This window comes from Lepidochelys kempii, chromosome 2, assembly GCF_965140285.1.
Source record: "Lepidochelys kempii isolate rLepKem1 chromosome 2, rLepKem1.hap1, whole genome shotgun sequence".
NCBI lineage: Eukaryota > Metazoa > Chordata > Testudines > Cheloniidae > Lepidochelys > Lepidochelys kempii.
Window position 1 is genome coordinate 145,784,144 of NC_136381.1, and position 26,992 is coordinate 145,811,135.

General features: G+C 42.2%; 1 protein-coding gene across 4 annotated transcripts in view; it reads right to left on the reverse strand.

Annotated features, from left to right (window-relative positions):
- TENT4A (terminal nucleotidyltransferase 4A) overlaps window positions 1–26,992 on the reverse strand; it is a 143,405-nt gene that overhangs the window by 53,454 nt on the left and 62,959 nt on the right. For 3 of the 4 annotated variants that reach the window (XM_073332401.2, XM_073332400.1, XM_073332399.1), the window contains exons 9-12: window positions 24,000–24,100; window positions 23,250–23,419; window positions 10,451–10,609; window positions 3,581–3,745 (exon numbers count right to left, since the gene is read on the reverse strand). In XM_073332401.2, the coding sequence (XP_073188502.1) occupies window positions 3,581–3,745; window positions 10,451–10,609; window positions 23,250–23,419; window positions 24,000–24,100 (595 nt within the window). The remainder of the gene's footprint in view (window positions 1–3,580; window positions 3,746–10,450; window positions 10,610–23,249; window positions 23,420–23,999; window positions 24,101–26,992) is intronic. The other variant, XM_073332402.1, reaches the window with a different exon arrangement.

Below are 26,992 nucleotides of genomic sequence, written 5' to 3' on the forward strand. Positions count from 1 at the left end.
AATGATTGCGTTGGCTACTTGCAGCACAGCAGCCCCCACAGTAGATTTGCCCACTCCAAACTGATTCCTGACTGATCGGTAGCTGTCGGGCGTTGCAAGCTTCCACAGGGCTATGGCCACTCGCTTCTCAACTGTGAGGGCTCCTCTCATTTTGGTATCTTTACGCTTCAGGGCAGGGGACAGCAAGTCACAAAGTTCCATGAAAGTGGAGCTACGCATACGAAAGTTTCTCAGCCACTGGGAATCATCCCATACCTGCAACACTACGCAGTCCCACCAATCTGTGCTTGTTTCCCGGGGCCAGAATCAGCATTCCACGGCATGAACCTGACCCAACACCACCATCTGCACGCCAAAAAGGCTTCCGGAAATTCGAATAGAATAATTTCTAAATAATTTCGCACTGTAGATGTACCCTAAGATTATGACATATTACATTGTTTTTCAAACTGGGGTCCGCAGACCCACAGGAGTACACTTGGTCCCCTAACATGCAGGAGGTGTTGGGAAGGAGGGGGAGGAGTGGGGACAGGGTGCGCTCGGGGGAGGGGAAGGACAGGGGTGGGAAGAGTTGGGGTGGGGCCTTGGGGATCTGCGAAAAATTTAAAATAAAAATGGGGGTCCTCGAGTTGCTGAAGTTTGAGAACTGCTGCCATATTAGATGGCATTTAAGACACTGGATGCCCTTGAAACTCTGATATGTTTTTACATCTTTTCCCCTTCCCTTCTGTTCTCCATGTCAGCAAAATGTAAAAGCTACTATATTAGAGTATTTGGAAAGCACCTGTCTGAAGAGGGAGAAAAACTCAGAATTAGAGTTTAAAAAATGATTTAGGGAATCCCAAACCAGAAGATTCACCTTGCATTTAACAAGGTCGCCTATCAATTCAGAGAGTCTTTTGTAGGTCAAAGTGAAACCCTGCATTCACATGAACAAGGTGGCTGAAGGACATTGTCCTGACAAGGTATAGGAAAGTAAAGGAAACTCTAAATACTGTACAGAGGCATTTCATCCCAGATGGATGAGTGGACTAAGTTAGAAATCATATACATCTTGGTGGGCTCTGAGAGGTCTGTCTTTGCCCAACAACTTAATACCCTTGAAGAAAGAAACAAGAGTACTTCTTGACTGATGTTCACTTATTTATAAATAGGAATGCTGAAGTACTGCATGCTTTTCCAACATCTTTAAGGAAAGGTATGGCCTCAACTCTCTTGGTCTTTTCAAAGGTGATGTTTTGTACAGTAGCCCACAAAACAGTCTTGACAAACATTTAACATGTCTACACCATTTGAAGAGAACATTTTTACATATATTCAATCCTAACCCAGATTTTAGGCCCCAATTCAAACCTATCTTCTCTGGTATCTTTGTAGGATTTTTTTTTTTTAAACTCTTGTTGGGAGAAGCCCAAGAAAGACTGATGGCAATGTCCACTAAAACCTGCCTTAAGAATGGAAGAGATTGGTAAAAGTAATTCTTCTTATCCGCTTCAGACTCTATTGAACTGTTCCAGAATCATTTTATTTTATTTGGTCAGTCCTGATTTTTACTGCCAGAGTTTATCCTAGGAAAAAGCAGCAATATCACTGCTGGGCTGATGGTATGAGTAACTAGCACAATGAAGCACTGGCAGATGCCAGACAAGGCCAGAATAAATTATATGAAGAAATCAATCTGTAGTTGGTCTGCAATTATAAAAACAATTCAATTAATTACTTCAGAATCAAGCTTAAGGTATCAATTCCTCTCCCATTTTCCTTTCTTAGAGGAGGGCTCAATCAAAAGACATACTAGCAAAGTCCTTTCAAGTTTGTCTTTTCACATCATTGTATTTGGAAAGACTGAGGCAGGCCAGATGTGAATATGACAAAAATTAAGAGTTAGAGTTTTCTAATAGTCTTGCTTCCTTTCACGGTACTTTGAGTCTAAGATTTAGAAGGGACCTGTTGCTTTAAGGAAACCATGGAATCCTAGCTCACATCCAAGCAGTCAGACAGATTCCTCCCATCTCCTCTCCTGACTAGATTAAAACTAGTCAGTAAGCTGTTGATTCAGGACAGAGCACATGGAAGGCAAGTGTATCTTGCCCTGGGGAGAGAAGGGAAATGGGCAGGAGCTGGGAATATGAGTTGTAGTTGACATTGTGGTGACAACTGAGGGAGTTTTCCTCCCCTGATCTGAACATGCTTGCAGGATTTTTGCTCTGATACAGATTCCATCAGTGATCAGAAAGACAATGTTGGTTCAGAGGCCAGTCTGCTGCTGTCCCCAACTGCATCTCCAAACTGTTTTCCAGCGAAGTGAAAGAATTAGTTGCAATAGAGGCATGACTGTGTTCCTGAGAGTGAGGTAGGCCTATGTCAGGAATAAAGCTGCCTTGCTAAATCCTTGGCATGACCCCAATCTACAAACAACAAAGCAGGAGCAGTTATGCCCCTGGTTATAAGAGGAAGTGCACCAAGGTTTTTCCAAGAGGGGGTAAATGAGACGAAAGCTCTGGTGCCAAGAAAATCTGCCCCAAGGGCAGCTGTCTTCCATTCCAAGTGCAAAATTTCTTTTGAGTACAGGAACAGTAAACCTTTGCTGCTGCTGGAGCTTATCTACTGACAAGAGCTGGGAATCTACCCTGGGGCTTTGGTGAAGACCCTCTCCTCTACAGATGGAGGCCAAGCTATATTGAGTGGGAGAAAACTGCTGGGGGAACCCCCAAAAAATAAAGGAGTCATTTTCCACAGGAAGTATCCTTTAAAAAAAGACTCATAGAACACGAGCAAACATCTGTAGAGACATTCCCAAGTTAGTCAGTCTATATAGCTCTGAGTATCTGCGATTAATAGTCCTTGGTCACAGGTGAAAAACTGTGAATGCAAATTATTGCAGGAAATCCTTCAGATCTCAACAGAATCTAGGTAACAACTGCCCTCAAACTTCTCAAGAAAAAAAAAAAAAAGGCACAAAAAGTAGTCTCAGAATTTTATTGTCTGAACTGTTTCCTTATAATTAAGGCGCAAGGAGAAATTACAGATGGTTTTGAGGGGATAGCCTCATGAATACCTGAATTACTGGAAGACACTGAGGTAACTATTCATAAAATTTACAATTGTTCTTTGCAGTCTTGCACAAAATCCTCCAAGTATTTGGTAACTGAAAGATGAACTCTTGTACCCACATTTATACCACTAACTGCTCCTTTGGAAACTGGATTCAGATTTATATCCTCTGCTGGCAAGGTTAAGATGTTAATCTACTTTTATCAAAAAGAATGGTTAGGAAAAAGGCCGACTGGATTGCAGTTTATGTATTAACCAGAATGGGCTACTTAAAATAGCTCTTTTTTTTTTTTTTTTATAAATAATTTACTTGATATGATCACAGGTCTTACTTTGCAGTATGGGTTATCAATTATATAGTCTAATTAAAAAGCAAAATACTTATTACATTCTTGTTAAGATATGAAGAATTCACCATCAGGAAAGTTGTTTACACAGGCTAGGACCAACACCAGATACAGCGGAGGATAGTTTAAGGAAAGAATTCATGGAATCAAATTAAAATTAAAGTAAAACAAAAACGTACCTTCTGATACAAGTGGGGGCTTGGCAGAGGATTGGGGGATGCAGAGGGAACAGCAGGAGAGGGCATGTGGTGAACAGCTTTCAGAGATGGTGCCCCTTCACTGTCAACCTGTCTGCAGGGAAGTGGAGGACCAGCGATGGTAGGTGGAGGGACAGTAAACCTTGTCTAAGTGAAAGAGGGGTGAAAAATATGTCAGTGAAGTGTCCAGAATACACTATACAGGAACTCAATGCACAGATTCTATTTAAAAAAGTATGGCATACTATATGTAATTACCCAATACTACTACTAACTACATCTCGCATTTAAACACACATTTCTTGGCATTCATTCACAATTTCCTTTAAGGTTTCCAGTGTCTAAAGCAGGGGTAGGCAACCTATAGCACGCGTGCCAAAGGCTGAATGCGAGCTGATTTTCAGTGACACTCACACTGCCTGGGTCCTGGCTACCGGTCCAGGGGGCTCTGCATTTTAATTTAATTTTAAATGAAGCTTCTTAAACATTTTAAAAACCTTATTTACTTTACATACAACAATAGTTTAGTTATATATTAAAGACTTATAGAAAGAGACCTTCTAAAAACATTAAAATGTATTACTGGCATGCAAAACCTTAAATTAGAGTGAATAAATGAAGACTCGGCACACCACTTCTGAAAGGTTGCCAACACCTGATCTACAGGGTTGTATGTTTCTATTTTTCAATTTGCAGAAGTGCGGACATTAGAGTTTCTGGACACATTACTAGTGAGCTTTATAACAGTCAAATTGACAGAAACAAACCTGAAAAGAGAGTTGTCCCTTAAGCTAAATACAAAATCAAAATACTCAAGCAGTCCTCCTCAAACTGAAACCAAAACAAGCCTTGCATCACACTCAGAAAATGGAGGTTACTCACCTTTCACAGTAACTGTCTTTCTTCAAGATACATGTGAATCTCAAGCCCTTGATTGGAGATTTTACACTAGCCGTGTCCATTTGGACTGTGCATGTGCTCTATACAACCTCATGCTGTGCACCGAAGCTACAGGTGGTTGCATGGGCAAATTGCCTTCAGATCCTTTATCTGAATATGCAACAAAAAGCAATTCAAAGCAGAAGGCAAGGAGGGCAGGTAGTGGAGCATCCATAGGGGGACACATCTTAAAGAATCACAGTTCCTGCACAAAAGGAGTAGCCTCCTCTTCTTCGAGTAGCTTCCCAATGGGTGCTCTACGTCAAGTAGCTCCCAAGCAGTACCCCAACAGGGAGGAGGGAGCTTCGGAATCAAGTCCAAGATTGAGTAAGCAGAACCAAGTGCTGCATAAGATCTGATAGCATGAACCAAGGTATAGTGCTTTAGAAACAGTATGCACTATGGGCCACGTAGCAACTCTGCATCTCTTAGATATTGGAATGTTTTTGAACAAAGATGTGGAAGTGTGCTATTATCCTTTGGGAAGGTAAAACACTAGCTGCATTGTAGCAAAGAAATAATACACCCAGAGATCCCCCTCAAAAATCACTGAATAAATTGTGGACCCATTGGATCTTTCTGTGATGGAGACAAGCAAGGCTTATTTCTGAAACTGTTGAGTTCTATCCAGATAAAAGGTCAACGCCTGTCTCACATCTAATTTATGAAAGGAGGTCTCATGCTGAGATTTATGTGGTTTAGGGAAAAATACCAGTAGATGAACAGACTGGTTAAGATGGAAATCTAACAACACCTTAGCTAGGAATTTTGGGTGAAGCCATAAGACCACCTTGTCCTTGAAAAATACCATAAACAGGGAGTCTGCCATCAAGACACCAACCTTTCCAACCCTTCGGGCAGACAAAATTGCTACTAGAAAGGCCATCTTCACAGATAAGTGAAGCAAGAAGCAGGTTGCCACAGACTCAAATGGAAGTCCCATTTAAGTACAAGGTTGAAATCCCAAGTTGGAGTAAGATCCTCAACCTGGGGAAAAAGGTTCCCAAATTAATTAATAAATCTAGATGACACAAGATAAGCAAATATAGAAAACCCCTCTAAAAGGGAATTAATTGCGGATATTGCTGTCAGATGAACCTTGAGAAATTCAGAGTTATCAGATAGCTCTGAATTTCATCAAGTTCAGCAGATAACCCAAGATATCCAAGAATGGAGACTATTCAGGCACAAGGCGATGACAATGACGACACCAGTGGTTGAACCTTTTCCGTTTCTGAAGGTAAGCAATTAGAGCCAACTCCCTTCTACTGTTTAGTAATACCTGTTGTAAACCTGCCAAGCAGGCAGAATCTAATCCCATGAACCATCAAGGAGCCATGCTTGGAGGCAGAAGATCCCTAGGTTGCGGTGAGGCACACAACCTGCATCCTGAGAGAGGAGATGAAGGATGGTTGGAAGCTTGAATGCTGATTGAACACTCAGGTGAAACAGGTAAGGATACCAAGCTTGCCCCAGCCAGGTTGATACTACAAGGATAACCCTGGCCTTGCTCTGTCTGATCTTGTTCATCACTCTTACAGTTAGTGGTGTTGGAAGGAATACGTAGAACAGGCTCTTCATCCAAGGAAAGAAGAAAACATCTCCCAAAGAGTGATGACCTATGCTTTCTGTTGATCAGAATAAGGGATATTTCTTGTTGCTGAATTGGCAAATAGGTCCACCTCTGGAAGTCCTCACCTTTGGAACATCCCATGAAAAATTTGACAGTCCAAATCCTATTTGTTGTCCTGAGAGAAGCACCTGCAGAGCATATCAGATGAGACATTCTGGACTCCAGGAAGGTAAACAGCTGAGATCTGAATCTGATGGGCTATACACCAGTCCCACAATTTCATAGCTTTACCACACAGGAAGGGGTATCTTGCTTCTCCCTGTTTGATGATATAAAACATGCAAGTTATATTGTCTGTGATGATCTTGATTGATTTGCCCCTGCTAAGTGATAGGAACTGAAGGCATGTGTTCCTGACTGAGTTCCAACAGGGTAACATGGAAACAGACTTCCTGAGGTGACCATCTGCCCTGAGTTGTGAGGGTTTTGAGGTGTGCTCCACACCCCAACAGTGACATGTCCATTCTTACAGACATTTTTGGAACTAGATAGATGAAATCAACACCTGCACGCAGAGTTGATTTTTACACCAATCTAAGGAGCTCTTCATCAGAAAGGGAACTGTTTGTCCAAACTCTCTCTGGTTGAGAAATAGATCCTTCTGAACCAGTGGAGGTAGAGTGTTGCATGCTTGGTCATGAAGATGTAAGCTGCCATATGAACCAGGAGCTGCAATCACTTCCTTACTGCGGTATGAGGGATTCCCTTTAATTGTCCCCCACCAGATTCACTGAAGTTATGAATCTGTCTGTGGAAAGGAATGAAAGTCCTGGCTGCCAATTAATCCATTTATGCCCCTATTAATTGTATTCTCCATAAAGGGGACAGTGAAATCTGGTCTCCCCCCATTAAATCTGGTCTTTTGTGTGATTTTACCCTATACTATACAGATTTCACAGGGGACACCAACGTTTCTCAAATTGGGGGTCCTGATCCAAAAGGAAGGTGTGGGGGGGAGGGAGGGTGGAGGGTTTGCAAGGTTATTTTAGGCAGTTGCGATATTGCCACCTTTACTTCTAAGCTGCCTTAAGAGCTGGGTGGCTGGAGAGTGGTGGCTGTTGGCTGGACGCCCAGCTCAGAAGGAGATGCCCTACCAGCAGCAGCACAGAAGTAAGGGTAACAATCCCATACCATTACATTCTTACTTCTGTGCTGCTGCTGGCGGTGGCGCCGTCTTCAGATCTGGGATCCCAGGCAGCAGGCACTGCTCTCCAGCTGCCCAGCTCTGAAGGCAGCGCCGCTGTCAGCAGCAGTGCAGAAGTAAGGGTAGCAGTATCGCAAACCCCCGCTACAAATCCTTTTTGGGTCAGGACCGCTACAATTACAACACTGACATTTCAGATTTAAATAGCTGAAAACATGAAATTTACAATTTCTTAAATCCTATGACTGTGAAATTAACAAAAATGGACTGTGAATTTGGTAGGGCCCTACTCATCTCACACGGAAGTGTCTCTGGAGTTGCAGAATTCCTGCGGTACTAAGCAGGTTGATACTAACTCAGCAGTTGAAGTGAATGGTACTACTGATCTGGAGCGCGTATGTGCCAGGTATGAAGGTATCTGGCACTTCAATTTTGCTGGTATTGACGGAGACAAGTGGAAGCAAAGGCACTGATAAGTCTGATTTAGATGTTGCCTTTCTAGAGGAGTGTATGTCCTAGGCTTTCCTGTCCTTCACAGACATCACTGGGGGTCTGCTGGAACTGTGCTTCTCTGAAATACTCCGGGATCTTTGCTGGTACCGGAAGAAGAGTCCTTCATCTCCATGGTAGTAAGTTGCCAGATCGAGGCCTCCAACATCATAGACTTGGAGGGAGATCAGGATCTTTTTAGAGGCGGTTCCTTGTGGTAGGAGACTGAGCTCTTCTTCTCTGGAGCCTTCTGTAGTCCTCCCCATCTTAAGGGAGTCCTTTGCTGAGGTCAAAAGGGCACTGGATCAGCCAACAGCCAGATGTACTGACGGGTCTCCTAACCTAGCTGGTCAAAGTGAGCACTCCATCATCAGAAGCTTCAATTTGGTTTCCTGATTCTTCCATGCCCTAGATTTGAGAGCCAGGCAAAAAAAGTTACACTTTTGGGAGATATGGGCCCTCCCAAGCAACAGATACACAGTGTGTCCACTGCTGACCAGGTTAGCCTTCTGAAAAGAGAGGCAGCATTTGAAGATTGGCAAGCCAGGCATGCCCAGCCAGGCCAAATAAGCTCCCTAGGAAAAAGGGGAGGAAAAAGGAAGAAGGAAAAATCCCAAACCTCTCACTACTATCTAACTAATTCTATACTAACAACCAACACTAACTAAAAACACTGAACTAATTACAGAACAACTGCAAAACATGCTAAGGCATGCACAAGGCTGACATGATAGAGCTCCACCTCAAGCGAAGGTGGTAGAGAAGGAACAGAGCGATTTGCCCTAACAGCCCTCTACACACTCGGTGTGCAGCACAAGGTTGTATAGAGCACATGCATGAACCGAACTGACACTGCTAATGGAAAGTCTCTGATCAAGGGCTAGAGAGGTGAATGCACACATGAAGTGGAGCGCCTACAGGGACACCACTCGAAGAATGTGATCTAATTACTGCCACGTGAGACCAAAAAGCAAAAGTCATTTAATTGAGAATGCCTTGACTCTGGAATGCCCAAGAGTTAAAGTCTAGGGACTGCCAGCAGAATCTTTCAAGAAACTGACAAAAACAAGCTCAAGAAAAGATGGTAGTTTGGCAGTTGTTCAATCTGGAACGTGTTTGAGAGAAACTGGATCACTGCATTTACTTTGGGAAATGTGCAACTATGCACAACTCTCACATTTGAGCTATGAGGGCAATGATTCATTTCACAAAGATATCTACAGCGGTCTAATCTACAGAGTACTTTCTATAGACATCACTGCCAAGCAGGTGTACTCATTAGGTCACCCGCCATTTGAAGGAAATGGTTTCAGTGTAGTTACTACAGACTTGTTATGCTCCTTCATATCTCCAAGCGACCACAGTGATATCAGCCCTGTCACCATGTGATTGCCACTGAAGAGCCATAAACATCACATAACATGTGGCATAACTGGGTGCACAAGTAGACTTGAAAGCATAACACATAGGCTATCTTCCCACCCGAGTCATACCAGACCAAGATATATTACACACCAGGGCCATGAAATACAAACCTGAACTGTCAAGATGAATCCAATTAATGTCCTCAACCCTGATAAAGTTATCCTCCGACCATAAAAATCCCACAGACAGCAGACCTCTCATCCCTGCTAGAGAGTCAAGAAACACTATCTGATGTGGTCCTGTAACTGGGACCAGGCTTCTGAGTCTAACAAAAACCAAGGGGAAAAAAACCACAAAAGCCCTTCTTCCCTGAAAAGGTAACTACACAGCCAAATATACTATCCCTGAAGTTCACCACTCTGCAACAGTTTCAGATTCCTCTCTCTCAACCACTCAACCAGCTTTCAATACAACCCATAAAACCGTAAAATGTCAACTAGCCCATAACTGCAAGCATTAGAAGGGCAGTCTTCATTTCAGCTTATTAGCTCTTACTCCTTACTAGAGAGCACTGGGCTGTAGGGGAGACATAGTATGTTTTCACATATTGTAATCATCTGCTTGTCAGTACAACATTTTTGGCATAGATTTAATACAAACAAGAAACCGATAAGGGTTCTACCCAGAATGTGTTTTACAAATAACCCCCTGAAGAAAGAACAGTTGACAAGCATACAACTTTGCAGTCATCTTCCAAAACTTAGTATAGAAAATATGAAGTTTTTGTAGTGACCCAAAATTCTCAGGAACACCACTCAAGTCCTGGATAGAACAAGACTCCAAGACTCATAGTTCTTAAGATAAGCCAAATACTAGTTTAGAAAGGTGGTATGGAGGAAGAATTGCAATTTTTAAAAACAGGAAGTTAATAAGCCTTGAAAATTTGGAGAGCTCACAGGTAATCCCAGATCTTGCAAAAAGCAATAAGAAGTTTGACACTTTCCATTTTAGTCTTATTCTTATGAAAGTCAAAGAGCATGTTGTAAGATGGGCCACACGTATTGGGACACATCTTAAAATAATTCATTTCTTTTCATTTTGCTGTTAGAAATGCACTTTTTTGTTAACACCTTCAGCAAGCCCAACGAGTCTTTTTATGAAATGCTTCTACAGTGTTCAGAGTTCTTTAAAATCAGACTAGTACAGCACAGTGCAAATGGCCTATACTTGTGGTTTGAATACTACCTCATTAAAAAAGTTACTCCAATTAGTTGGCTCATACCTGATTACTGGCGGCCATTATCAAGGTTCTCGTAGGTGCAGACTGAGGTTTACCACTTGGCATAGGCAATGCTGGTGGTAAACTGGCCATAAGCTGAGTCGGTGCTTGCAGATTGAACTGGTAAACATTAGGAGCTGTGCAAGGTGGCGTATCAGAATCCTTTTGGCAAAGAAAAAGGGGAAAAGAAAAGCAACTTTACAGAAAGTACAGTATACACAGACTATGCATCTGTAAATGCAATGATTCAATAACTGATAGTGTAAATACTGTAAGATCTGGGTTAAAGCCAGTGTGAAATTAAATACACGCTGGCACTATATTTACTTTATGTAGCAGTTTTAAGAGTTAACTCTAAAAATCTGCATTGAGAAAAACAGTTTAACAATATCAGTGGTGATCTCAGATCAATTTCCTCTCAGCTCAGACTACAGCCATATGTGAAATTAAATTCTCTACTCTCCCAAGTTAAAAGTCATGGGGACAAAGGTAGGAAAGAAGAAAACAAGGAGAGCAGCACTGGTAGATACACAGGATCTGGAATTTTAATCGTTGGTATAGGATCAGAACTTTGAGCAGTTTGCTGGTAATTCAAGTTATTTGTACTTATCTGTACAGAGAAGTTACTCACTGGTAATTGTTATAGTCTTCTCCCATCCTACCCAGCAACAGCAAAGTTAGGGCTCCACCTACCAAGAAACAAGGAGACAGACGATCTGCCAGTCATGACTAAAATACAAGAACCAAATCATCCACTTCCTTTCTGGTTAAAGTTCTCTAATCTTATCTACTACTTTCCTTTGGAAGACAATGACACTGTACTAGGGGAAGAGAGAAGCATTAAGGTTGATAGAAAGGAATACTATGACAATTACCTGTCAGTAATTTGCTTTCCATATGCCCTCTTCTCCCATCATGATCAACATCAATTACAGACAAGTGGTGAGCCAGAGGCGGTGGTCTTACTACTATGGTGCTTGGAGCACTTAACTGCCAACAAAATAAGCAGACAAGCACAGTTCCACCTATTAATATCAGATGAAGATGTGAGGAGACAGCCAGGTAGCTGTCTCAAATATTAATGATTGATTCTTCTACTTTGAGTCCAAGAAACTGTCATGCATCTTACAGAAGATTTTAGTCATTTGGACATAAAAGACTATCTTTAATCCACTGATGTCTTGACAAATGTTAAAAAGAATGAACAGGTAGTTTTTCTAAAATTGTTAATGTAAGACGGTTTAATTCAGGGCTTACTTGACATCCAGGGGGAAAAAAATCTTCCTCCATTTCAAAAGAGAAAACAAATATAGGTGCATCAGATACACCAGACTAAGTGAACAAGGCAGTGGACTCCCTCTTAACATGGGTCACTATCCAGCTGTAAGCTCACATGGATGTTGTAAGAACTGAAAGGTTCCCAGACTGAAGAATCAGTCTTATAACCAGATGCTCCCGGAGTATAATGCTAACACATTTTTCTTGGAGTGAGGAGAGGATTAGCCAGAGACTCTTGGCTGACAGACATGCTTACTAAAGTGAAGACTGGTGTGTGATGATTTGCTAGGAGGCAAAAATTCCCCAGTAGTCTGTTTAAAAAGAATTCCCACCTGGAAAGTTATCAAGCGGGTCAGAGATGTATCTTCTCCAAATGATGAGAATTCCATAATCCAGATAGTGACGAATCCTCTCCTTTGATTTCTTCAGTAGAGAGGTCTGAATGACAATGCTGTCCACATAAGAATTAAGCAGTATGCTGATCCCCTTCTGACAGAGAATGGAACAAAGTTTACAGAACTAAGTCAAGCATATCCCAGGGCAATATAAAGTAGTGCCAATGAGCTGGGTGGACTGGGATATAAAAATAGACCTTCAAAACCCAATGTTGGGTGGCGTGGAAATAAAGATGAGAAGCCTATCAACATCCAGAACAAGAGTACAGTCATCTCTTTATGAGAATGTATTGAACAAAGCACTTATCTACAAGAATGGGCTGCCACAGAAAAAGGAGTGGAAAATAGAGACACTCCCCAAGCACCTCTGAGCAGTGGGAAGAAGTTACTGTTGCAGACTTCTGAAGGCACAGAAAACCGCTATATCTTCAGGTCTGTTTGCATCTTGAGGCAAAGTGGCAGAAGGAATTCACTCATTGAAGAAAGATCTTTGCATTCCACAGGGAGATAGTTTAGTGATAAGTCAGTGCACAGATGGCTATCTACCAGATCACAGACATGGTAATGGATACCTGCCATGCAACAAATGCAGTCTGAAATTCTCAGGCAGTTTTGAACATGCAACCTATGTGATGTAGCACTATAATCCTAACGGGTAAAACAGCTAGACTATATGGATGGGTAGATGAAATTTCACACTCCCCCCTCCCCCACAATGCGTAGCTTTGGTGTTGCATTAGAGGCGGTGTGTGTGTGTGTTGGGGAGTGGAAGAATTTCAATGGACAATAAGTCCAAGCAAGGACCAGAAGCTACCATAAATCACACTAATTTAGGTAGGGAGGCAGAAGCAGCAGGTGGGAGGGTGGATACTGTTGGACCTGCAACCCTTAAAAGATATGCAGAGTTTGAACTCTGTGCTATTGCAGGTTCTAGTTGCAGTCAGTGCCAGATCATTCCAAAGGGAGGACCTGAAACAAAACTCCAGGGCAGTCAACCCATCAAGTAGGAATAGTGGTGGACAGAAATAGCAGCCTGTCTCAGGACTAGAACACTCCTTTGAAATCCTTTTGAAGTCAGACAACCTCTGAGGGATGAGAGAGAGAGAGAGAGAGAGGAGCCAGTAGCAATGCAGGAATGCCTACTAAAAGGATACGTAGTTCCATGGCCAAAAGGGGAGTTTCCCAAATTTTGGCAGCTGTTTGGCTTACAGGAATCCAAAAAGATTGCCCCATTCTCCTGAGAGAGGCAAAAGAGACTGCAGACAACATACAGAAGAGAAGGAATATATGGAAACACAAAGCTTCCAAAAACAGAGCCACTACAGTGGGTCTTACTGGTGGCTAATGGTGGCCAAGACTCAAATCTATAGGCTCCAGAGGGGTCTAGCCAGATGAAGAGCTCTCAAGCTATCATAGCATGTTACATAGACATAAACCAGACAACGCAGAAAGATGAGGCCAAGACTCTGGAACAGTACTTTATGAATGAGAGAAGACCGATTCTGAGCAGTCAGTTTAGAGCCCAACAGGGGTTGGGGGAAGGGGAAAATAAGTATTTCCCCTTTGGTATTTGCAGGAAGGCACAGACAAAGTGTTTCAAATTGGAGGAGAGATCAGTTCAGAGGCCATTCAGAATTATCCATGGGATTCTGGGACCTGCTCACATCACTTTCAACCTCTGTGATGAAAATAGTTATTCCAAAGCTGTATGGAAATTGTTTTAAAAGACACTGGCAACTTAACTAAATACATGGGCTGAGATCTGTAAGTTTCCTGAAGCACTTAATCTGGGTGAGACAGACTGGAGGAGAGATTGGTTCCAGGAATGAAAATTTGTCATCCCGTTTTCTTTGATCCTGACTTCTCTCCCAAACCAACATATTTGGGATGTAATAAAAGAAAGATTAGTAGGCAGAGAGAGACCAGGAGGTAAAAAGTACCCAACCAACAAATCATCAGGCTTTAGTCATGACCACTGCTTAAAGCACCTTACTGCTCAGGATGCTTCTGCAAGGAATTAAAGTAAAGTCTGTAGCACTTTATTAGGGATTAGTGGATGACCATATAGTAGTTTAATAGGATTTCCACTGTGGCGTCCAGGCCCTTTCTGCTCAGAAGGCTGCAGTTAAGTTTGTTGAATGAGGTCTTATGCCATTTGGAATCAGTTTATCTGCAGCTGAAAAGGCTTGTGACACAGCACTTGACTCAGCGAGCTATGGAAGACTGGATATTTTCAAGCCCAGATACGTTGAATGGAAATAAAGATGTTTTAATAAAATATAGCTCTCTCATAAGATATATTTTCACTGCTTCTCATATATAGCAAGTAACATAACAGTGTGGATGTTAATTTGAACAAAAACAAGAATATTCCACATTAAGTATAGAAGCAAGAGAATCTACCTTTCACAAAGGATTCTGAAGAAGAACTACCCTGTGCTCATGAAAGATGTAGGAGGGCTTAAGTCTTCTATTGTCTAAAAAGACTGACTTCACCTTAAGATGCTAGAGTTACTCTTGAGATTCCCTTCTGGCCTTATTCTGAGATCTGGGTTCAATTCCCAGCTTTGTCAGACTTCCTGTGTGACCTTGGGCAAGTCACTTTGCTTAAGCTCCTCATCTGTAAAATGGGACTATACTAAAGCTCATAGTTGTGAAGATAAACCCATTAGTGTCAGAAGCACTCAGATATTAGGATGAAGGGCAAGAACCTAGACTGGAAGCAGAAATTTTGGGAATTCTTGCTAAAACAACTGTGACCAGGAACCACATCCTTATGCAAAGGAAGTGCAGGGAGTTAGCTGACCAATTTGAAGGGAAAAGTTCTCAAACTTGTAGCACTATAGGCAGATCCAAACCAACACACTACCCTACCAGAGGCTACCACCACATGACCTACAAGACACCTAAACAGGCCTGCACTTTTGACGCAGTTTAACAAAGGGACATAAAAAATAGTTGTGACGTGTTGTAATCCCAAGATTAGGTGATTCAGTAAGAATCTATGCTAAGAATCTAGAAGAGCTGGAGCACCTGGTTTCTAATCAATGAGCTTTTTATCTTTAAGCAGACGATGAGAAAACCCAAGCAGCAGATAGACATGTGAGCCAAAGCATCTGTTCCTTGGGGAAAAAGAATCTCACTTTTGTGGATGCAAGAATATCTGAGGTAGCCTAGCTCCCCAGGTATCTGCTAAAACAGTTAATCTTTCAAGGGCCGCTTCAAGTTTTCAGCTAAATGCAAAAAAAGTCTGGCCAAACAATGTCCCCATCCTTATATGATTGTGTTGACTATCAGCCCATGAGAAAAAAAACTCTATTGGTTCAATGTTTAAACTTCAACTTCTTGTGACCCCTTGGTGATTTATGTAAGACATGCTCATATTGTGTGATTGAATTCCCTCTCAGTTGATCCTGAGTGCCAACCTGACTACTCATCTCTAACAGAAGCTGGTCCAATGAAAGATATTACCTCACCCACCTTGTCTCTGTACTCATCACTACGAAGTTGATGTGCTGGATCCTACAGCACTGACTGCATTCCCTAGGTACTGTGTTACTTCAATTGTCTTCCTCAATCTGAAAGGCTGACATTTGTGGTCAGACTACTGGGAACTGGATTGTAGAGGGAGGATCCTATTGCATGGGCTGTCACCATTAATTGAGGGATTGAAGCTCTGAATGGTATATTCCCTTTTGTTTTACAACTTCAGCTGGGAACAGTTGTAGACACAAGCAAAATCCCTGAAGCTTTCATGTGCCATCTTGACTTGACACTAGACTAGTGTAAATAGCCTATGAGCTGCAGGTAAAGATATATGGATAATATTGTGTTGACACGTCAAATCAATGCCTAGATCTTGTCAAACCATTCCTGTGCCTGGAAGACACTGGCTCTCAAGCTTAAGTGGAGAAAAAACCTGAGGAACTCAGTCTAACACAACTTATGTTCCTGAAGCATGGAGAGGAGCCTTTTAAGTTGCTACTTGCAAGTTTTTTCTTGCACATCATTTGCTGTGATGAATGCAGTGTAAAAACAGGTATATACATGAGTCCCTAAACCCTCAGTCAGTTTATTAAAAAATAACACATTTATGAACACTGGTAGTCCAGAAAGTATAAAACACTACTATTTAGTCTGAGTTTTTTTTGTTGGTGAACAGAAGTTGCCAGGGACTGGGCCTGACCAGAATAGATGGATAAAACTTCTGTCAGATGGTCTACTGCAATATTAGAGTAGTTTCAGCCTGAATTTCACCTTTCATCAACCAGTTCAGCCACTTATGACTAAGCACAGGGCCCTAAGCACCTATCATCTGGAGGGACAAGTTCTATTTTGCTCTTGGCTCAAGGAAGTGTGATCTCTGATTTTTATTACTCTTGCAGTTGGAGGAAGGATCATGGAGCTCCAGAATGTATTTATTCTTAAAACGTGGTATCACTTGTCCTTGTGTCTGGACAAAGGCAAACCCCTTGTTATAGTCATACTAACTACTTTGACTAGATGGAGGGCTGAATCCTTTCCATGACAGACTTCCCTCATGTTCCAGATCTTTCCTTTATGGAAAGAGTCCCTTATCTGTAACAAGGAACAAAAAAGGAGCATCTTCCCTTAAAAAAGAGTAGGGAAGACAATCTGGCTTGTCTTATCTGATATGACTGTGTCAAACTTCTTCCAGACAGGATCCCACTTGAATTCTGAGGCACATCGGATTTTCTGGAACTGGTGCCTGGCTACTGAGTTAGCTAACAGGTCTTGCAACCAGCCTCAGGAGTCCTGCTTTGACTGGCAGAAAAAGAAGGTTTTCAATTATATTAGTTTTTCAATTGTGTTAAGCTCTTGATGTTTAAGATGTAGGCTAACATGATTTTAAAAAAAGCACACTTTTCTGCCTGGTGAGATGTGGCCATGTAGTCCATAGATTCGTCCCCCACCACCACAGTAATTAGGAAAAAAGTTTGTCCTGGTTTTGGGAGTGTAGGCATTTTAGGTTTTTTTTACTGGGACCTTGCAGCTGTGCAAGTACACTGGCAGACCAAAGCAGCTTTAAAGTCCCTTCTCAGGTGCTTTTTGCATACAGCCTTCTGGGAAGGAATGCCCTCAACGGGAATTACCATGTCTCTGAAAGGGATACCACTACTACAACCACCTTGGGTAGGACAAGAAAGTTATTTGACCTAGTACCCTGCAAGACTTATGGGCTTGAGTAAGCCATCTTCTTTGGTGGGAGTGTCTCACCCTCCTGAGTAAATTCTTCAAAAGATAAATGAAGGGAGGATGGCAACTTCCGCTTCAATTTTGGATGATAGATATTTGCCTTTTGTGTTAGTCTGTTCAGCCATTCCCATCTTCTGCCAGGCTCTCAATGGCAATCATCCACTTCCCCTCCATGGTTTGAAACAGAGAAATAGTGTCTCCTGTTTCCTTGTCTCAGTATTATGATCCAAATTTGAATGGTTTAATTTTTTCAGAGTAGTCGCCAGAACTTGGTGAAATTTTTAGCTTTTGGAGATCTTTATTCCCTTGTCTTTCAAGGGGGCGGGAGGGAAGGGGGGCTGTCTTCAGCAGAAGACTAACTTACTATCTAAAATCTGCTTTTGGGTTTTAGCCAATAGCCTAGTGAAGGGGTCCTGAATCCCAGCATTCCTCATCTAATATTTGGAGAAAAAGTTAAGAAAAACACCTGTTAAGAGCTTCAGAGGTCTTCCTGTTGAGAATGAGAGAAAGAAAGGATGCTTGAGTACTTGAAACATGATTAGAATACCCACTTAAGCCTGAAATGAGATGCTTGACCTTTAAAAGGTAGACTAGACAAATAGTTTTGAACCCAATCCTGAGAAGTCTTCAAATTGTCACAGAAAATTCTGTTTGTTGAGTCCCAAAAGATGAGGATAAATTACCATCTTGTGAAGTATCAGATGGTGTAGAAGAATACAAAATCCCCAGGAAGCTATGCAGACCAAACCTGTTCCCCTCAATATTGTGGATTTTTGTGGTCAAGAAGTTATAGCAACACTCCCCGCTTCCACAGTTCCTGAAAGGGACTCCTTGCAGGTGAACTGACCTTTAGCTTGCTTTATTTCCCAAAAGGACTAAGATCTGTAAATTTTGGTCACTTAAAAGGAACTGGAGATTTCATGTGTTGCTGCTCCAAAAAAAATCAGCTGTAAGAGCTAACACTGCAATGTATAAAACCAGGAGTGCTGAACTGCCAAGCTGCTTGTGCCGCCAGAGGAAAATAATCTGGACTGAGGGTGAAAGGAGTATGGTCAAGCCCTTGAGTCCTGTGGACTAGATGGGACTGCCTGTTTTCAGGAAAAGGGTACAGCTCATGTGTGCACTTCAGGGAGAAGTCAGGATCCAGAAAAGAAGATATACTGGGGAAAATGGAATTTTCCTATTGATTCCCTGTAGGCCCTTTTTAGTGGCTGAATAGGTAGGAGGTCTCTGTACCAAAGGATTTTTCCTTGTTGCCCTTCTCCATTCTTTCCCCATTGCCCACATTACCCTGTGAACTGGAATTTTTCCCTCCCTCCCTCTTCCCTTATTTACAGGAGTGATAAGTAGCCAGAGAGGCCAAGTGGGAGCTAATTGAGGCATAGGGCTGCACTTCATGCTACCAGCCCAGAAAGGGGGAGGAAAAAAAAAATGGAAAGAAAGCAAGCACACTGGTGTTTATATGTTAATACTCGGTTATTACATAGCATTTTTCATATCAAGAGCTCAGAGTGCTTGATAGAGGAAGGTAAGTATTACAAGGCAGCAATGTGCAGTTTTGGGCAATTTACTTCACAAGAGTTCACTGACAAGCAGGAATAGAACCTTGGTGGCCTCACTCCTAGTTCAGTGCACTAGCCACTGCATTGGATTTCTCCTTCAGATATGCTTTGAGGGATCATTTCTATGAGATATACAGGATCATCATGTCTCTTTCCTTCTTGGTAAGTGGAGCCATAACACTGTCTAATCACCACTGGAGCAAAGTGGGAAGGAGAGATACCCAAGAAAGCTTTTCTATCCACAGTAAGTTATGAGGTGTGGATTTTATGAACATATGCTATCATTAATGTTGTATGGTTTTCATTATAAATGCTTTTTAAAAAAAATAAAAACAAAAACAACCCCCCCCCGATTTTACAAAGCCTTCATATTTAGGACTGCAACTGTAGGTAAATTCTCTGCCTGTAGTTAAATTTCTGACAAATGGACAAGATTTTGGTCATTTTTTAAATTATGGGAAGGACCATTGTAAGAAAAAAGTACTTTGAAAAGTAGCAGGGCTGGAGCAAGAGTTGGGGACCGAAATTGGTCAGTCATTGAGGATTAGTGCCTTTACTTTGTTTTTTGGTGGGTTTTTTTTGGGGGGTGGGTGGGGGGGATTATTAAGAAGACTAAACTGAAAGTTTACTGAATATACCAAGTTGGCCACTACTAAGATTTTAAAAATATGCATAATACTCCTTTAATTTCACTGCACACTCTTCTGTCAGTTCTGAATGTGGGCTGTTAAGCTCATCTGCTGTTTTGTTGACATTCAACATATGTGAAAAACCTTAATATTAGGAAAAGGAAAGATCTGCAGGCATGGAAAACAGTGCACCTCAATTTAAGGATTTCTGCAATTTGTTGCATTACACAATATTCTGTAAATATTATGCTTTAATTCAAGTAAATTATGTTTCATTGTGAAGACAGAGCCCAGAACCAACAGAAAATGAATAAAGATGCCATATTCCAATATCACAGCTGTACAATTGAACTCAATTAGTTAAGTTTACAACAGGTGTTGCATGTATCACATTCTCCTTTTTCCGTGCAAGTGTTAACTTCTCAGACTCTAAGGTCAGAAGGGACCATCGTGTTCATCTAGTATCCCTCTCCTGCAAATTGCAGGCCACTGAACCTTACCCACTCCTGAAATAGATCCCTAACTTCTGGCTGAGTTAATGAAGTTCTCAAATCATGTTTTAAAGACTTCAAGTTACAGAGAATTCACCTCTACCTCCTGAATGCAAGCTTAATATTGTTTTAATGTAATGTATTTAGGTGTACATTTAGTGCAGATGCTTGCCCACCCTGAAATGGATGGTGTCCTTCTCATGTGTCCTTGATACAGGGTGGAAAAGAAGGTAGTTTTGGCATTCAGATTACCTCAAAGACACGAAGACTTCTTATAAATTAGTGAGCTCTTCACTGCAATGGTGTTGCAATAGCCCAGGATAATTCTGCTTGTTGATTAACATCCCCAGACGACAAGTGTGGTTCCCCCAACCCCTCTCCAAACCATGACTATTATTGAGTACTCAAGGTGGTTATTAGCTCAACTCCTATGGCCAGCCACATTCTTGATCTATAGTGATTGGGATGGGATTGAGGTGAGGCACTTGGATTTCTTCCATGGCCTGAAGTGGTCACTACCTTTTATTTTGAAGCTAGGTCACATCTGTGTCAGGGCAGTAAACCTATTGGAGAGTCTGCCCTCAGAGCACTCTGAAAATGCTATGGTTTAATCACCAACAGGGAGAGAGAGTTCTTTTGACGATCAATTATTTGGGTGGGCTTATAAAAAAAACCTTTTGTTCTCCATCCCCAGGAGCGCTCTTCTCAGGCTCAGTCATCACAGGTCATCTTGGATGAGAAATTAATCTGCAACCAAGGAAGCTGAAGGGAAGGTGGGTGGAGCCAGGGTAGCAGAACTGTTTGAATCTGATCACAGACTTGCAGATAAGGCCAGAGATGACTGATCATACAGGAGGTCAGACTACATAAGAGGCTACAGGACTTCCCCCAAGTTAATTCCTGTGCAAAACAGAGCATGTCTTTTAGAAAAACATCCAATTTTGATTTGAAAATATCCAGTGATCAATTGTTTAAAAGTTCTTTAAAATTCCTGTGGTTTTTTGGAAGACAAAGAGAAATATTTTGCCTTTCACCACAGCTTCTGTCAGATCTTAAAACAGATATATCTCAGGTGAACAGCTTGGTTCATTGTGGATGCCCCTGCTCATTAGCAGATTACATTACCTCCTATTTTGAAGAAAATACCTATTATTTTGCAGAGAAAAAAACTGATTGGGTTCAACCAGACTGTCCATGAGAAGACGAAACAAATTCTTCATTGATTTTAGTTCCAGCCAGCAGTGCTCCACAGGATTGAGGAAGTTTGGTGCTACCACCTGGATCCACAACTTTCCTGGCTGGTGTATTGCTTAGCCCATTTCTAGTGGAAACTGTCAGTGCATCCAATAATGGCAGGCTGCCAACTTCTTAAGTACATCCTATGCTGCTGCGGAATTACCTGTTTACTTGTGAATCATGTTATTTGGGGTTTTTTAAGTCTCATGATCTTCTGAAGCCTTGTGAATTTTTGTTCTTATTTAAAAATGGGCTCTGACTTCAGTCTCACATTTAAAGTAACAGACTGCACTCAGGCAAGGTAAGGGAATAGGGAAATGTGGGAGGAAACTGCAGAGGCGAGGTGAGGAGTAGGAAACTGAGGGGAAGAAGTGACTATGAAGTCATAAGGCAAGAGAATGAGAGAAAGATAGGTATAGCCCCTTCCCCAAACCCAAAATGAAAGGAATATTCCAAGCGGCCAGAGTAGGGAGATACATGTTGTGTATAAATTTAAGGTTGAATTTTGAACCTGAAATGAACACAAATCTGGGATGGGCTATTTACGCTTGAGATGAAAAAAAATGTAAAACCATGTATTAACTTTTGAAGTTTGATTTTTTGGCATCTGCTTCTGAATGCTTGTGGTTGGCACTACTGCTGAAGGGAGCCATCCATTTGATGACAACCTGACTAACTTGCTGTGTGCTTAATCTTTCCTGTGTGATTAAGATTGATGACTGTGACAAGACAGCTGTCTTAGATGCCTTAATTTCCTTGATCTGTGTTAATCTGGACAGGATACAGAAACTACTTTAGTCTCCTAACAACATATGAAGATCAAGTATCTGCTGATATGTAGATCAGTTGCCTTTTATACAGTTGGTGACAAGGTGATGTACCTCAAGGCAGAAGGATGGTGCTGCCCTTTGTGGCTCTTACCATCTCAGAATGCCTTCTAGAATTTCTGTTTGGCAATGGTGACAAGAAGTGTGGGTTTGTCTGCTAGGTGTTAATTTCTTTTGCAACTTGGGAGTCTCACTAAATTCCAAATTTGTTTTAGCAGCTTTTAGGGGTAGTCAGAATAGGTGCTCTTCATTTGCTTCTGGCCAGGAGGTTGAATCATCTCTCTAGCTACAGATCTACAATGGTTCATGGTTTTGACACTTCAAGACTAGATTACTGCAATGTGTTCTATTTAAGCACTACATCTTTAATCCATTCAAAATCTGTACCTCGCCCAGAATGCTGCAGTGGGCTTGAGCGAAGCATCTCACTATGAGCATATTACAATACTGCTTTATAAGCTATACTGTCCACCTGTGGGTTTTGGTGTGGAGTTTATAGGCACTGTTATTGACCTAAAGAGTCATAAAAGGATGAGGGGCTATCTAATGACAAACCATCTCTTTTCATGTCATACTGTTGCAGTTAAGTTCAGCAGCTGCACAAAATCTCCATATGAGAAGGTGCAGATAGCATGGCTATATTCATGAGGGCCCCTTGGCTTTGGAATTTACACCCCACCCCTTGGTCCAAAAATAGTAAGTTTATTCACTTTCATGGCATGCTGTGAGGCTCATCTCCTCATGTGGGGTTTTATGAGGAAGATATTGCTTGATGGGCAACATCAGGAAGTGGTACTTTCCCCACACTTTTTTGCTTTACAGTTTACTGATGGATTTGGGGTTTTATATCTGCTGACGTTTTAAAGAAAACTGCAAAGAGTGCCTAGAGCTTCAGATAGTCTGTTTAATTCTTAGTTACAAAAGGGGGGAAAACAGCTTATTACTGACGACTAGTTTATGTTTTAGTAAGTTTGATGAAGTCACAAGAACACAAATGAATATCAACTTCTTATGGCAGGTTAGAATGATATATTGAAACTTTACTTAAAAAAAAATAAAGTAGTGCACTAAGTGCTGCCATTTTAGCTAATAGACCACTGTAGCTTTGTAGAGGAACTTTCTGGTAATTTAATCTATTAAGGAAGAAAAAAACCCCAAACAACTTACAATATCACTGCCAGAGAGTGATGATACAGAAGAGGCAGACGAACCAGAGGACAACTGTTGGGTACTAGTTAATGACAAAGCCAAGTGTTGGTTGAAGGGTGATTCAGAGCCTCTGTTCTGTTGTTCTGCACTGCACGGCGTTATGTGCTCTCTTACTTTCATTCTATTGTCTGTTGATAAAAACAGGATCATCATTTAGAAGCACATGAAACCCCATCACCTTGTAGTTTAGAAAAAAGTATCTCGCAAAGTTTCATTAACTAGCTAATGTTAAAAGTTTTCAACAGCAAGAGTCTCAGGCTACGTCTACGATGCCCTGTTTGGACTACATGGGAGTGAATAACTGTGCGCACAAAAGTGCTATGGTAACTTCCATATGAAGACACTAAGGGAATGAACTAAAAGGTTCCTAGTTCACATTACCACAGTCACCTTTAACAAAGGCTACAATAATGAGAACTGGAAACCTTTTAATTCATGCCTGCAGCATCCACACAGGGGAGTTTCAGTGCAGCACTGTGGTGCGCATGGCTATTCAAACCCCCATAGTCCAAATATACATAGCCACATACACAAGCTCTCCATCTTGAAATAAAATTCTGCAGTAAGGTCTCATGCACCTGAATTTCGTGAATAGCTCAGTACAGAAAACATATTTACAATTGGATCAGTCTAAGAAAGTTCTTGTTCTGTGTTTCTTGGAAAGTATTTTAGTAATTTGAAGCTTCTGAGATCAACTCCTGTACTTACCAATATCAGGTGACAGACTACTTTTGCCTCCCCATGTCTTTTTAATCCATGCTCTGTAATCAATCACTTCCTGTGTCACTTTGATGATTCTACCTAATGTACTAGAAACAAAGTTATACTTGTAGACCAAAAAAAAAAAAATTAGTGTGGAAACAAAGAGGTTAGATATTCAAAAACTCTATTCTACATGTACAACTACTCAAGTGAACTAGATTGATTTAAGATTTAAAGAAATAACCAAGGCACTATCTTAACTTCTATGACTTAGTTTGCTTCCTATTCAGTTTAAGCACTGGAAATGCAGACTTGCTATTAAGTGAAATTTGTTGCACTTTCTACCTTTACTAGTGTTAGTGACACTGTAGTTGAAATGGACTCTGTCAGAAGCACAAGTTTCAACCAAACTTGTCCGTAGTAACACCTTTAATAATTAAAATAATTGTACTAGATAATAAGAGCACCTCAGAGGTTACAAGCATTCCCTAGGGAAACTACATAATCATGGCTTCCTTTTATCCTTCATGGACTCTCAATTAGACTATAAGGAATTCATGGAATAGAAACCTCAAAGTTAATACACATCTTGGTCTCAGACTGGTTTTGACACTGAAAGACCCTCAATCTTTTGCTGTAGATTTAAAAAATGGGGGAATTAAAGGATATTCAATCCCTACAAAAAATGCACAATGTTCAGCATACAGTTGCTTGGAGACATCAGGAATAGAGGAAAAAATGGTACAAGTGATGTGGGATTGCCTGGCTACTGAACTCCAAGAAGCAGAATTATATTTCTGGCAACTATACTATTTACATTTATTAGAACGAATCTTAAATCTTTGAGATTCAGACTGCAGAGATAACACGTACAAGCTTCTTTGATGACCACGGGGATACACCAGGACCAGGACTACTTAAAGACTGAGCCCAAGGAGGGCTAGAGAGTCACCACCAGAGGAGTACTGAGACCCTGGTGGACTGTATATCCCCAAAGAGGCCTGTTCTGGTTCACATGAAGACAGTGAGAGACACTCTTTTGGAGGGCTGAGTCCCTGAAAAAAACCACCTGAAAACTACTGAAAGGGGTCACCAGACCTGAAAGAATGCAGATACACTCAACCAGACGGGGCGCTCAGGAGAGGTGAGTGCCGACCCTGTTACATTTGGTACCAGCAGTGGGATTCTTCGGACCAACCCCTGATTAACAAGGGGCATGATCATGGAGTAGGTGATCCTCTTGTTGGTGCAGACCAACAGACTACAGATAGCTGCGATGCAACAGCAGCAAGAACAGCAGCAGTGCACCCAGACCCTGCTGATGCATCTGATCGAGCATCTGCAGAGGCAAAAGGAGGCCAAGTTTGCAACACAACAGCAGTGGTGTAAGATCCACTCCAAGAAGCAGGAATGGAAAGAGAGACTTCAGCCACGTCACATCTGGTAACTTAGTGGGTTTAGCAGGCATGAGGCCTGAAGCCCAGCCACTGAGATGTTAGGGTGTGGACAGTTGGGGAATTTAAGAAGGGCTTGCCCTGGCAGGAACTGCAAAGTTTAACTGCTTTTGTGGAGAGTTGGGCCACATAAAAAGATTTTGCCCTTTAAAGAGCTGGGCTCAATGCAAGGGGAAAGGCAAGAACCCCAGTGACAGACCAGACGAAAAGGGGATGCTGGGTGCAAATCCCTATGAGTTAGCAGTAGGTGCTCCAGAACTGACAGGGGAACCAGGCAAGGGTGACTCTGGGCAGCAGGACAGTAGGGCTATTGCAAGGGCCCCAAGAAATACACACCCCATGGCCAAAGCAAGGGAAAAGGCAGTGTGTTTTGCCTGCAGGATAGCAGGGCATTTAAAGAGATATTGCCCTCTTAGAGAAAGGAGGGGCAACAAGGGAAAAGAAGGATATCCAAGGTTGAGGCAAGACTGAGACAGTCAAAAGAGAGACTGGGTGGGTTTCTCAGCCCTCATGCAGGAGAGGCCAAGATGGCAGCCTAGGACCAGAAGGGTTTGGAACCAACTAAGTAAGGAGGCAGAGGAGCTGAGAACCAGAGGAAGAATGGCAAAAGGGGTTCAGACGGAGCCTCAAGTACAGGATAACATAGGGACCCAGACAGATTCTCAGGAACAACAGGATACAGTTGGGACCCCAACGGATTGTCAAGGTCACCAGTTATGGTGGGAACCCAAGCTGGACCTCACAGTGAACAGTTTAGCATAGGGTCTCAGACAGGGTCGCCCCAAGGGAAAAAGGTAGAGCAGGCCAGTTCTACGAATTCCCTCCTAGGTGTTGACGAGCTAACCAAATGGCTGGAGTCAACAGGGAGTGAAATAGAGGATCTTAAGTGCCAAAGGGAGCAGCTGGCCATGGATCTCCAGTTCGCTAAGGAGGAGGAAAAGCACCTGCACCACTTGGTATACGACCTCGAGACAGCTCGGCACACAGGGATGGACAAGCTGTGGCGTGCAGAGACCCCGAAGTCCAGGAGGCAAAGGTGAACTGAAAGGATTCTTAAATGCTCTCAGGTAAGAGAGACCTGGGAGAGTAGACCCTGACTAAAGGGGGCAAAAGGACACACAAAAACACTCTCTAGATAGAGAGGTCAGGAAGAGAGAAGACCCTGATAAAGTGGGGCAAGAGACTAGTACAACTGCCACCCAAATCCTCCTGGGGAGGGGAGGGGTGAGATGGAGTAGACTAGACCAAAGGCTCCCTGCTGGAGGCCTCATGGTTCTGCCATACCCATCCCAGCAAAGGAGCAGTGGAGAAGTCCTCCAAGCAGCCTAGAGTAGTTGCAAGGAAGCAACCAACCAGAGGGGCTTCTGCAACAGCCAATCAGGGGCCAGGAGGGTCATATAAAAGGAGCAGCAGAACAGAGCAGCAGTTACTAGTTGCTGCTTGGAGCTGGAGAAGAAAGGACTGAGTGCCTGGCTGGAAGAGCAGCAGGACCACAGACAGCTAAATTGGGGCAAGGACTGGGGAAGTGAGAGGCTCCTACCTAGC